This window comes from Neoarius graeffei, chromosome 11 (assembly GCF_027579695.1).
Source record: "Neoarius graeffei isolate fNeoGra1 chromosome 11, fNeoGra1.pri, whole genome shotgun sequence".
In the NCBI taxonomy this organism is placed as follows: domain Eukaryota; kingdom Metazoa; phylum Chordata; class Actinopteri; order Siluriformes; family Ariidae; genus Neoarius; species Neoarius graeffei.
The window spans coordinates 19,728,950-19,741,885 of record NC_083579.1 but is presented as its reverse complement, the minus strand read 5'-3'; the positions used below and the strand labels follow the sequence as shown (position 1 = coordinate 19,741,885).

General features: G+C 42.4%; 1 protein-coding gene across 24 annotated transcripts in view; it reads left to right on the top strand.

The window, feature by feature from the left end:
• The window catches only part of gphna (gephyrin a), a 471,572-nt gene that overhangs the window by 157,477 nt on the left and 301,159 nt on the right, over nucleotides 1–12,936 (top strand). For 19 of the 24 annotated variants that reach the window (XR_009655626.1, XM_060933586.1, XM_060933579.1 and 16 more), the window contains 2 exons: nucleotides 1,869–2,141; nucleotides 5,564–5,677. Coding sequence is in view for 23 of the 24 variants with exons in the window: in XM_060933586.1 (XP_060789569.1) it covers nucleotides 1,869–2,141; nucleotides 5,564–5,677 (387 nt within the window). In the remaining variant the exon portion in view is untranslated. The remainder of the gene's footprint in view (nucleotides 1–1,868; nucleotides 2,142–5,563; nucleotides 5,678–12,936) is intronic. The other 5 variants (XM_060933582.1, XM_060933600.1, XM_060933605.1 and 2 more) reach the window with 1 other exon arrangement.

Here is a 12,936-nt window from a genome sequence, read left to right as displayed (position 1 = left end):
TTACACTGTCGAACTCCTTTCTGATATTGCTCCACTATTTGTCAGCGCAGAATTAGGGGGATTGGTGATCCTCTTCCCATCTTTACTTCTGAGAGCCGCTGCCACTCCAAGATGCTCTTTTTATACCCAGTCATGTTAATAACCTATTCCCAATTGACCTAATGAGTTGCAAATTGGTCCTCCAGCTGTTCCATTTTTGTACCTTTAACTTTTCCAGCCTCTTATTGCCCCTGTCCCAACTTTTTTGAGATGTGTTGCTGTCATGAAATTTCAAATGAGCCAATATTTGGCATGAAATTTCAAAATGTCTCACTTTCAACATTTGATATGTTGTCTATGTTCTATTGTGAATACAATATCAGTTTTTGAGATTTGTAAATTATTGCATTCCATTTTTATTTCCAATTTGTACTTTGTCCCAACTTTTTTGGAATCGGGGTTGTAAGAGCTTGGACTCAATAATCACACTAAGGTCTTTTACTGCTGCCCATTATGCAACTAAAAGGCCATCCAGAGCTACTATGCAATCAAATTTGCTTATAGTTGCTTGAGATCCTAATAGAAGTACTTCTGTCATTCTGACACATCAGAATTAGGCAGAAGGAGGTGACTCAGTATGCAGTGTCTGCAACTGAATCCAGTGACTAATCTCCTTTAACATCCCTCACTCTTTTATTAAGCTGGTGTCCCTCATCTTGGTTTGCTGAAACATATTAGTGTGTGCCATCAGCATAACACTGGAAACGAATACCATGTTTACAAATAACTGCATCTAGAGGCAACATATATAGAGAAAAGAGCAGTGGGCCTGAAACAGAGCCATGTGGAACACCAAACCACACTTTAGTATACATAAAAAAAACCCCACACCATTTACTTCTACAAACTGATAATGATCAATCAAATAAGAGCCATGAGAAATGGCCATGAGAGGGCCATTTCATTATCTCCAGTATCATTTTCTAGTCTTGTTAGAAGAATGTCATACTCCATGATGTCAAAAGCTGCACTAAGGTCAAGCAATATAAGCAAGGAGACAGCTCTGATCAGAGGCCAGTACTAGGTCATTTACCACTCTAACTAGTGCTGTCCCAGTACTTAGATGAAGCCTAAATGTTGACTTAATTTTCATGAGTGTTCTTCCAATGCAAGTATGAGCATAAATGCTGTGCTACAACCTTTTCTAGGCTCTTGGAAAGTGTTTTATTTTGGCGTATAGTTAGATAGCAGGCAAGGGTTGAGATCTGTGTTTTTTTTTAATTAGGGATTTGATAACTGCTAGTTTAAATAATTTACATACATAGCAAATGCTAGGGAAATAATTGATTAATTTTCAGAAGAGTTTTGAGTAATTCTGGTAGTATCTATTTGAAGAAACGTATAGGTAATGAATCTAGTACAGAGTAAGTTGATTTTGATGAGAAAATTAGTGAAATTAATTTGGTCTCATGAAAGGGAGTAAAACATTTCAGTTGATGATCTAATGTGGTTATATTGTCAACTACAACTTTAACATGTTTCTATTTCTATTTTTGCCTCTTGATATTTTAAGTGTATTACTGTGTCACTGTGATTTACTGAATCCTGTACTGGTAGATGAGCTGCTTTACTTTTAATAAAGTAAAATGGCATTACTCTTGGTAGGCTTTTTGTTTCTTTTAGCGCCATATAGTGTGGTAGATCTCTGTTTAAATGTTGACTTCCAAAGTGATCTTGTGCTTGAAAAGGTTGAAGACCACTGTAGCTTTAAGGTGCCACCCTTCAATATAGCCAATGAAGCAAATGGAGACTTGTACTGCTGATGTTTTTGGTAAATAAAGGAAAGTAAACTATAACTACAATGTTTAGTGTACTACCCCTCCCTCCAGGAGTGCTTCCAGTTCATCTTGCCTGCCCTGCCTCATGCCATTGACCTTCTGCGAGATGCTATAGTGAAAGTGAAGGAGGTTCACAATGCACTGGAGGACCTGCCCTCACCCCCACCACCCCTCTCACCTCCTTCTGTCGCCAGCCCACATAAACAGACTGAGGACAAGGGCATTCAGTGCGAGGAGGAAGAGGAGGAAAAGAAGGACAGTGGAGTTGCCTCAACTGAGGACAGTGGCTCCTCACACATCACAGCAGCAGCTATTGCTGCAAAGGTGGGCATGTTTGATGTCTAGTGCTAACCACAAGACTTAGCCTGTGGCTGTTATTAGCTTTGGCCTTAAAGCTACCCTTACCCTTCAAGTTCATTTTATTAAGTATACTTAAGTAAAGTTAAAGTATATTTCCTTAAGTATATTTTTGTGTATGAAGTGTACTTGTAAGTAAACTAATATTATACTTCTTGGGACTAAATTGACCCACTTTAAGTTTATAAAAAGTATACTTTAAGTCTAAGAGAAGTAAATTTTGAGTATACAACTAGTATTTTTTTATTTTGTACTGCAAGTATACCACAAGTAAACTTATATGGGTCCGTCTCAGAAACTGGTCTCTCATTTGGGACATTATGGTCAAAAAATAAATTTATCTAATTTTACTATTGGGCGGCACGGTGGTGTAGTGGTTAGCGCTGTCGCATCACAGCAAGAAGGTCCGGGTTCGAGCCCCGTGGCTGGCGAGGGCCTTTCTGTGCAAAGTTTTCATGTTCTCCCTGTGTCCGTGTGGGTTTCCTCCAGGTGCTCCGGTTTCCCCCACAGTCCAAAGACATGCAGGTTAGGTTAACTGGAGACTCTAAATTGACCGGAGGTGTGAATGTGAGTGTGAATGGTTGTCTGTATCTATGTGTCAGCCCTGTGATGACCTGGCGACTTGTCCAGGGTGTACCCCGCCTTTCGCCCGTAGTCAGCTGGGATAGGCTCCAGCTTGCCTGCGACCCTGTAGAACAGGATAAAGCGGCTAGAGATGATGAGATGAGAATGAGATTTTACTTTTTTTTTTTTTGCATTTACCTAACACTCAATGTTTCTTTTGTCATGTTTAATAAGAATAAAGATAGCATCTTGCTTTATCTGGCCTCCACTGTGGAAAATTTTTTTGATTACAATTCAAATGCTTTTGTAAAATTGATTTACATATAAAATAACTCCATCATGAAGAATTAAAGCCCTTCCTTCACAGATGAGTGAAAATATTGAATACATTTCCTCTTTTTGATTGCTTGGGTTAAAAATGCCAAGTTATGATGACTGAATTGATTATTCACTTAAATATGAATAATATGATACATTTTGGGTATTTGATATGGTGAAATGGGACAATAGGACACAATGGAAAAATCAAGAACACACCAGAAAGATGAAAATAACGGCGGTGGTAAAAGAACAGCGACTGTACCGGCTGAAGGTCGCGCGGGTCTCTGCTGCGGTGCGCGAGCAATGGGACATCACTACCGCACCGGACGGAACGGGGGCGGGAAAACTGACTGGCCATAGATTCTATCAAAAGTTCGATCTAAATTGACCGTGGTTGCAAAATATTGACCCAAAATACGCAAACACTACGAAATATGAAAGTAAGATGAAAAAGAAACATTCTATTGCTTTATACCGCAAGACTAAAACAAAATAAAACTCTCAAAACTCACCTTTTCACTGATAACGTCCGAACAGATCATTCGCATAACAAAGAACGCAAATGGAAGCACGATCAACTTCTAACTGTTGGAGTGGAAAATTCCATTCTACACATGCAAATTGTTAATGTGTGTCCTTCCCCACACACAAATAACACGCTATGGCAAAAAATAGACCACAACTCATTTTATGGCTCAGAAATACATACAAGACTAGCTACCATTGTAACATATTCTGTAAGAAACATCTTCTATACCTAACTTTCAGCTTTCGTTTTAAAAAACAAAATCGCAGATTTATAACTAAATTTTTATATGGTGTAGTGATTTTAAGTTACCACTTTTGGTGACGTAGTGACCTTGACCCTGATCGTGTATTAGATCAAAATACACGATCGTATTGATTTTGGGTATGCGGAAAATGGAGTTACAACAGTGATCAAATATTTTGCATGATGTTTTATTACAGTTATGATTATTCTGTGAGCGCACCAATCCTTAGGTGTATAAAGTCACAACTTAAAATACAATTAGTGATACCTGTAGACTTTTCAGTGGACTACAACCTTTTTAAGGGAATGCATTGTAGTCAACCATTTATCATGTCCCAAATCAAGCTGCCATTTTTCTACAAATTTGCAGAATTTTTGCCAAATTCTGAATAGAGTATTCACATCAAAGATTTAGTTTTATCTGTATTATTTCTTTCATCATTTTATTTCAAATTAAAACCAACATCACCATTCAAAACCGTATAGTTTATTGACTGTGAGTATATTTAGTGGGGCACCCCCACTAATACCCAGTTTCTGAGACAGACCCATCTACTAATAGTTTACTAGTTCTATACTTGTAGTCCACTCTTTAGTTTACAAAAGCATACTTCATAGTATACTGGAAATATACTATGAGTTTACTTGTTTTATACTTCTAGTCCACTTTTTAGTTTACTAAAGTATACTTTGTAGTATACTGGAAATATACTATTGGTTTACTCGTTACACACTTCTAGTCCACTTTTTAGTTTATAAACATATACTTTATAGCATATTTGAAATATACTATTCGTTACTGGTTATATACATCTAGTCCACTTTTTAGTTTTGAAGTATTCTGCAATTACCCTTCTAGGTATACTATTAGTTTTCTAGCCCTAACCCTTACCTCATGCACACTACCAGTAGACAACTTAAGTCTTTTGTACCTTAAGTTACAATGAAGTTATAAAGGTAAAAATTCACAAAATAACAACAGATACTCAGGATTAAGAACATATTCATTTTCACTAAAAATCAAAATTTAAAGCAACATTGTATTAAATGCCAAAGTATAAAACATGGCAATGACAACTGAAATTGACATCCAAGCTCTAAATAAAAAAAAAGTAATTATCCCACTCAGGAGAAAAAAAACACCAGCAACCTTATATGGAACCCCAGACATATCTAAGAGTCAACAATGCTGAAGCACATGGCAAGTACACTTAAACGTAAGGCACAAATATTGTAATACTTTATTACACTTTTGTTAAGTATATCTTGATCAAAAGTTTAAGTATAAGCTTAATATACTTAGACTTTTCTATATACTTTTCAGTATAAGCCAAGTATACTTATGTATAACTTTTATTAAGTATATCTCTGATAAGTAAATAAAAAGTAAACTGAAAGCATACTCTCTTATGTTTAGTTTAAAAGAAGTATACTAGAAGCACACTTGAATAAACTTCTTTTTTGTAAGGGTAGTCCTGTTTTGCCTGTCTATTAAAAATAGTACAGATGCTGGCTTATGTTGATTCATATTTTGCTAAAGTTTTTTTTTTTTTTTTAATTTTCATTTGTTTAGCCTTGAATTTTTACCTGAATGCAAGAGTTTCTTATTAAGTTGATTTCATGAGGCTGGTCAGAGCATTACCTCCATCTTTCCTCCCTGTGTTCAACGTGTGTCTTTGTTGATCCATGCTGTGCATATAAGTCTATTGACTTATGCCATGTTCATTATCAGACTGTGTTCCATCCCATCCATGCTGTTGTCATGGCCAAAGGGGGGCAACCATTGACTTGCTTCATTCCTCCCACCACCCTTCCCTCTCATTTCAACTGCTTGTGTGGAGACAAGGTATGTGACACCTGTTTATATTGACGCCAGCATAAATTTTTTTTACAATTTATTTCCCCACCAAAATATTCTTCTCTCTTTGGAGGGGTGCTGCAAGGGTAATCTATTTAAAGAAAAAAAGGTGAGGAAATAATTGGCAAATTATAAAAAAAAATCACACAATCATATTTTCATTTTAGGATCGGTTTTTAAATGAAAGCATATTAGGGTCTAAATTATTTATACTTTAGTATCAGTCCACCTATCCTTATTACTGCAGTAATGCTGGATGATTCACTGTAGTACTTAATATCTCTGTAAGCTTTAAAGTGTCTACCTACTCGATTTACTTAACGTTTCCCCCAATTTTGCATGGATCAGTCTGAAATTGAGTTGAATGCTGAACCAGAAGGGAGTTACCAATACACCTGAAGCTACTACTGGCCTGTATTTTTATGACATCTAGTGCTCTAATATTGTGTTAAGTCATTGTCAATCATGTACTGCAATACTTTATATATGTACAGTGTTTAAAATATTTACCAATACCAACTGTAGTGATCCCATTTTGGCATGAACTACTGAAGTCTAGTGCTGTTCATTGCTAGTAATTCCATGGCATTAATAAGTCGTTCTTCATATAGATACAGTTGTTTAGCTTGTACAGAAATTTTCCCATATTTGTAAATATGTTTATCAGGGCTCAACATTAACGGTAGTCTGACTGTCCAGGACAACCAAATGTTTGGTCCAAACAAGTCAAATCTGCATCTACCTGTCCAATGGGATAAGTTGAATATTTGTTGAAAATCACCATTTTTATAGTAATTATTCAAGAGTTACAACAATAAAGCTGCAAAACTAGGTCAGTCACCTCGATCCGGCCATTTTATTGTTTATAAAATTCCAGGGAAGCCGAGTACAGCAGGTGTGTATGTGTGTGTGTGTGTGTGTGTGTAAAAATAGCCACATCATAATATCTAATTACAGATTGTTAGACTTTGAGTTAATAGAAATAGGAGAAATGGTGATCAAATACCTCAATAAAATATATATCTGTGGTGAATCTTCATTTCGTTTCGACATTCATTGTATTTTTCTTTTGTATGGTACACGTTAACGATCACAGATGTAAAATATTTCATGGGAATTTTACAACAGTGCTGAACTCACTTATGGTTTGTTTTCATTCACAACATAATTCTGTCACCCTTATCATGTCCAATTTGTTTTCTTTTGGTTTCATTTATTTAAATTAATTTATACTTCAAGTTTTACTGGATTAATCTAGATTTAACTTTATTTCTTCCAGAAGCTTTGAATTTGGGTGAGTCTAACTCTTAAAATTGCATATCAGATAACATGTTATAATAACACATGCAGCATCATGAGGCATTAGATAGTTTTTATTTATTGTTACAGTTAAAGTTTGAGTTTTATTGAAAAATGATAAATCATTAAAGCATAATGATTATCAAAACTATACCTGCTTTTTGATAAACTTTGTTCACCACTTTACTTTCATTGAACTAGTAAATAAAAAAAAAATTATGGTCAGGACAAGTGAAAAATCTTGTTGCTTGTCCAACTGGACAAGTGGATTAAAAAGTTAATGTCGACCCCTGTGTATATTAGTCTATCAGCTGGCTGACAGTAATCCATTATGTACTCCTCTTAAATCAATCTTAAACCATGCTTCTGTCTTGTCAGTTTAGTTTAGTCCTATGAGAGATAATGACCTCTATACCTTGATGCTGAAATTTATTGCTCATCTTGGACCAAATCCAAGTTTTTAAAGACCGTTTTTGTTCAGCCACACCTTAAGGTGGTGTTTACATTAGACCGTATCCGTCTCGTTTTCGTCGCGGATGCACTGTCCGTTCACATTAAAACGCCGGGAAACGACTCCACAGGCGGAACAACTTGAATCCGCCAGGGCCCACGTATTCAATCCATTACGTATCTGATCCGGTGCTGTGTAAACATTCAGGAACGAGGATACGCTGTGCTGAGCTCTAGCTGACGTCGTCATTGGACAAAGTCACTGTGATATCCACCTTCCTGATTCGCTGGCGTTGGTCATGCCACGTTGGTCATGTGACGCGACTGCTGAAAAACGGCGCGGACTTTCACTTCCTGCTATTTGTCCCGAATCACTGCTCGTGCGCTTCACTCACGCGCTCTGTGAGCTGCACAGGGCCGGAGTGCGCACCCTCCAGAGGGCACTCGCTGTTCAGGGCGGAGTGATTTGGAGTGCAGGATGCCTGCGGAGCCGAGCGTATCTGTGTATTGGCGTTGCTGTGTGCACGCGAATCATGTATTGGCGTTGCTGTGTGCACGCGAATCGTTTTAAAAACGTTAATCTGATGATCCGCTGATACGGTCTAATGTAAACACCACCTAAGGAACTACATCTTGACTCCCCTGATTGCTCAAATTACCAGCCAATATCTGACCAGTCTGTTTTTTTAACATAGATTTTGAAGGTTGTTGCCAGGTGTTTTTTTTAAGTTGAAATACCAATCATGATGTAATTCTGTCTGTTTTTTTCAGATTGTGGATATTTCTTTTTTGGAGCCGCTGGCCTTGAATAAAGCATTTGACATTATCAATCATGATAATTTAGGATGGTTTGAAAAGACAGTCGAGTTAGACAGAAAAGTACTTCACTTGTGTAGGTTCTGTTTGACAGACCAGCTTGTTAGCATAAATGGAACTTAGGAAGGGCCCTAAAAAGAACCTTTTGGTACTCTATATTACATTTTTTTTTTTTTGGCTCTGAATAAGTTCCCATAAGGGCCCCTCCTATTTTCCCTGAATACCTAGTCTCTTGGACATTTAATTGGAAAATGTTTGTTTTGCATCTATGCTGATTATATACAATTATATGTAAATGCTTGGTTGAATTGAAACTTACTGGGTACTCATACCATGTACATTATACTGGATGCAGTTATACAAGTCAAATAGTAATAAGTTTGTTGACAGAGTGTTCAGTATGAACATATGAGTAAGCAGCCCGAAGTATTCGCAGGGCAGTCTTAAAGGTGCTATGTGTAAGAATTTGGAAGAAAGTTTAAAACAAAAAGAAAAATTAACCAAAGTTATCGACAGAATGTGAATAAATAACAGCTTAGAATGCATTAAAAATGACATTTAAAATGCACACCCACAAAAAAAAAACAGTTAAAATGGGAAAGAGCTGTTTTGCTATTGACTGTAGGAATGGATTCAACAAGAAATCAGACCTATCTTTTTAGAGACTACAGAAAGCTAAAGAAAAAAGAATAATTGTTATTGCAATTCACAGAAACAATTGGAATCCAGGTACCAAAACACGGTGTACGACTCCCTATGTCTGGGTGGAGCACAGAGGACGGCAGGACAGAGATCAGGTTTATCACTTGGCTTTATTGCCACACTTTTCAGTCTAACAATAATCACTCGAGCACAGACACACACAACCGGCGTCTGGTTCAGAGATGAGCCCCTTCCGCTCTCGCTCTCCCTCCTCATATAGGGCGCGGTCACTGGGAAGACACACAAACACAGGTTAATTGCTCTCAGGTGTAGTGATTCTGCCACTTACCTTCCCTGACTCCGCCCTCCTGTCACAGACCGGCGCTTGACCACGCCCCCGCTGCCACATACCCCCACCGCCCGACTCAGGCCGGGCGGCCGTCCGGCCTGCAGCCGACTCCCCCCCCCCCCCGACGGGAGAGGAAGTCTGCCACAACCATCTGCGCCCCCAGCCTGTGGACCACCTTGAAATTAAAGGGTTGGAGCGCCAGATACCAACGGGTGATCCGCGCGTTGGCATCTTTCATGCGGTGGAGCCACTGGAGGGGCGCATGGTCCGAACAGAGGGTGAAAGGGCGCCCCAGCAGGTAGTACCAGAGGGCGAGAACCGCCCACTTGATGGCCAAACACTCTTTCTCTATTGTGCTGTAGCGCCCCTCACGCACTGACAGCTTCCTGCTGATGTACAGGACCGGGCGGTCCTCCACCTCCTGGGACAAAACCGCCCCCAGCCCTCTGTCCGACGCATCGGTCTGCAACATAAAAGGGAGAGAAAAGTCAGGGGAGTGTAGAAGTGGCCCCCCACACAGTGCAGCCTTTACCTCTGAGAAAGCCCGCTGGCATTGCTCCGTCCACTGGACCGGATCTGGTGCCCCCTTTTTAGTGAGATCAGTCAGCGGGCTGGTGACGTCCGAATAATTAGGTATAAACCTACGATAATAGCCAGCCAGCCCCAGGAACTGTCTCACCCCCTTTTTGGTCTTGGGCCTCGGGCAGGCCGCAATTGCTGCCGTCTTATTAATTTGGGGACGCACCTGCCCGTTGCCCAAGTGGAAGCCCAGATACCGTACTTCCACCCGCCCAATCGCACACTTCTTTGGGTTGGCAGTGAGCCCCGCTCGCCTCAGCGACCTAAGGACGGCCCTCAGATGTTCGAGGTGCCACTGCCAGTCATTACTATAGATAATGATGTCATCTAAATAAGTGGCATAAGTGGCGTGAGGGCGGAGGACTCTGTCCATCAGCCGCTGAAACGTAGCGGGTGCCCCAAACAGCCCAAACGGAAGGGTGACGAATTGGTGTAAACCAAACGGTGTGGAAAAGGCCATTTTTTCTTGGGATAGTGGAGTCAAGGGGATCTGCCAATATCCCTTCGTCAAATCCAGTGTCGTTCATTCATTCATTCATTCATTCATTCATTTCATTTATTATACAGGAATTTTTAAAAGTAACGGACAGTTACAGTTTAAAGGGCCTGGCTCAGCTTCAGCTGGTTTTCAGCAGGTTCCTGTTCTGCAGCACATAAAACAACAGGAGTACAAGACACCAACTATAAACACCACGATACAGTACAATAACAGCAACAAAAACGTGGGACAAGGATAAAAGTTTTTAAAAAATATATATATTACACAGACATAAATCAGTTAAGGTTTTGAATAAATAATAAATAATAAGTAATAAATAATAAGGTGTCGAATAAAAGCGAGCAGTGCCGAGTTGGTCGAGCAACTCATCAATACGAGGCATTGGGTACGCGTCGAATTTAGACACCGCATTGACTTTTCTATAGTCCACACAGAACCGGACCGACCCGTCGGCCTTGGGTACCAAGACCACCGGGCTGCTCCAGTCACTGTGGGACTCCTCGACGATGCCCATTTCGAGCATGGTCTGAAGTTCTTCCCGAACCACCTTTTTTTTCTGTTCGGGTAGCCTGTAAGGGCGGCTACGCACTACCACCCCCGGGGGCGTCTCTATGTGGTGCTCTATGAGGTGAGTGCGACCGGGCAGGGGCGAGAACACATCCGAAAACTCGGTCTGCAACTGGGCGACCTCCCTGAGTTGGGTCGGGGAGAGGTGGTCTCCACAGGGGACCGGAGAGGTACGTGATGCCAATGTCCCTTTTTGAACCTCCGGCCCCAGCTCTGCCTTCTCCGGAACCACCGACACCAACGCCACGGGGACCTCCTCGTTCCAGAGTTTAAGCAGATTGAGGTGGTAAATCTGTAGCGCCCCACCCCTGTCTGTTCGCCTCACCTCATAGTTGACGTCCCCGACTCGCCATGTGACCTCAAAGGGTCCTTGCCACTTGGCGATCAATTTGGAGCTCGATGTGGCCAACAGTACGAGTACTTTATCTCCCGGTGTGAACTCTCTAAGACGCGTACCCTTGTTATACAGGTGGGCTTGCCGTTCCTGGGCCTGCCGCAAATTCTCCTGAGTTAGGTGGGTGAGCGTGTGGAGTTTTGCGCGCAGGTCCATAACGTACTGAATTTCGTTCTTACTTTGTGAAAGTCCCTCCTCCCAATTTTCCCGCAGCACGTCCAGGATGCCGCGCGGCTTACGCCCTGTAGCGAGAATCGCGTGTGGGTGGAGCACAGAGGACGGCAGGACAGAGTAAAATTCAATCACTCTTTTTATTTGCTCTTTTCAGACGCATACACCACTCTCTCAGCCACGCACACAGGTGCGCACACACACACAAGTCGTCTGGCTGGGGAGAGAGCTCTCTTCCGTTCTCCCTCTCCCTCCTTAAGTAGAGGGCGGTTTACTGGGGAAAACACACACAAACACAGGTTAATTACCCTCAGGTGTAGCGATTCTGCCACTTACCTTCCCCGACTCCGCCCTCCTGTCACAGACCGGCGCTTGACCACGCCCCTGCTGCCACATACCCCCACCGCCCAACTCAGGCCGGGCGCCTGTCCGGCCCGCAGCCGACTCCCCCCCCCCCCTTGACGGGAGAGGAAGTCCGCCACGACCATCTGCGCCCCCGGCCTGTGGACCACCTTGAAGTTGAAGGGTTGGAGTGCCAGATACCAACGGGTGATCCGCGCGTTGGCATCCTTCATGCGGTGGAGCCACTGGAGGGGCGCGTGGTCTGAACAGAGAGTGAAAGAGCGCCCCAGCAGGTAGTAACGGAGGGCGAGGACCGCCCACTTGATCGCCAGGCACTCCTTCTCTATGGTGCTGTAGCGCCCCTCACGCACTGACAGCTTCCGACTAATGTACAGGATGGGGCAATCCTCCCCCTCCACCTGTTGGGACAAAACGGCCCCCAGCCCTCTGTCCGACGCATCCGTCTGCAACATAAAAGGGAGAGAGAAGTCAGGGGAGTGTAAAAGTGGCCCCCCACACAGTGCAGCCTTTACCTCAGAGAAAGCCCGCTGGCACTGCTCTGTCCACTGGACCGGATCTGGCACCCCCTTTTTAGTGAGGTCAGTCAGCGGGCTGGTGACGTCCGAATAATTAGGTATAAACCTACGATAATAGCCAGCCAGCCCCAGGAACTGTCTCACCCCCTTTTTGGTCTTGGGCCTCGGGCAGGCCGCAATCGCTGCTGTCTTATTAATTTGGGGACGCACCTGCCCGTTACCCAAGTGGAAGCCCAGATACCGTACTTCCACCCGCCCAATCGCACACTTCTTCGGGTTGGCAGTGAGCCCCGCCCGCCTCAGCGACGTAAGGATGGCCCTCAGGTGTTGCAGGTGCCGCTGCCAGTCATTACTATAAATAATGATGTCGTCAAGGTAAGCGGCCGCGTAGGTGGCGTGGGGCCGGAGGACCCGGTCCATCAGCCGCTGAAACGTAGCGGGCGCCCCAAACAGCCCAAACAGAAGTGTGACGAACTGGTGTAAGCCGAACGGTGTGGAAAATGCCGTTTTTTCCCGGGATAATGGAGTCAAGGGGATCTGCCAATATCTCTTCGTCAAATCTAGTGTCGAGTAAAAGCGAGCCGTGCCGAGTCGATCGAGCAG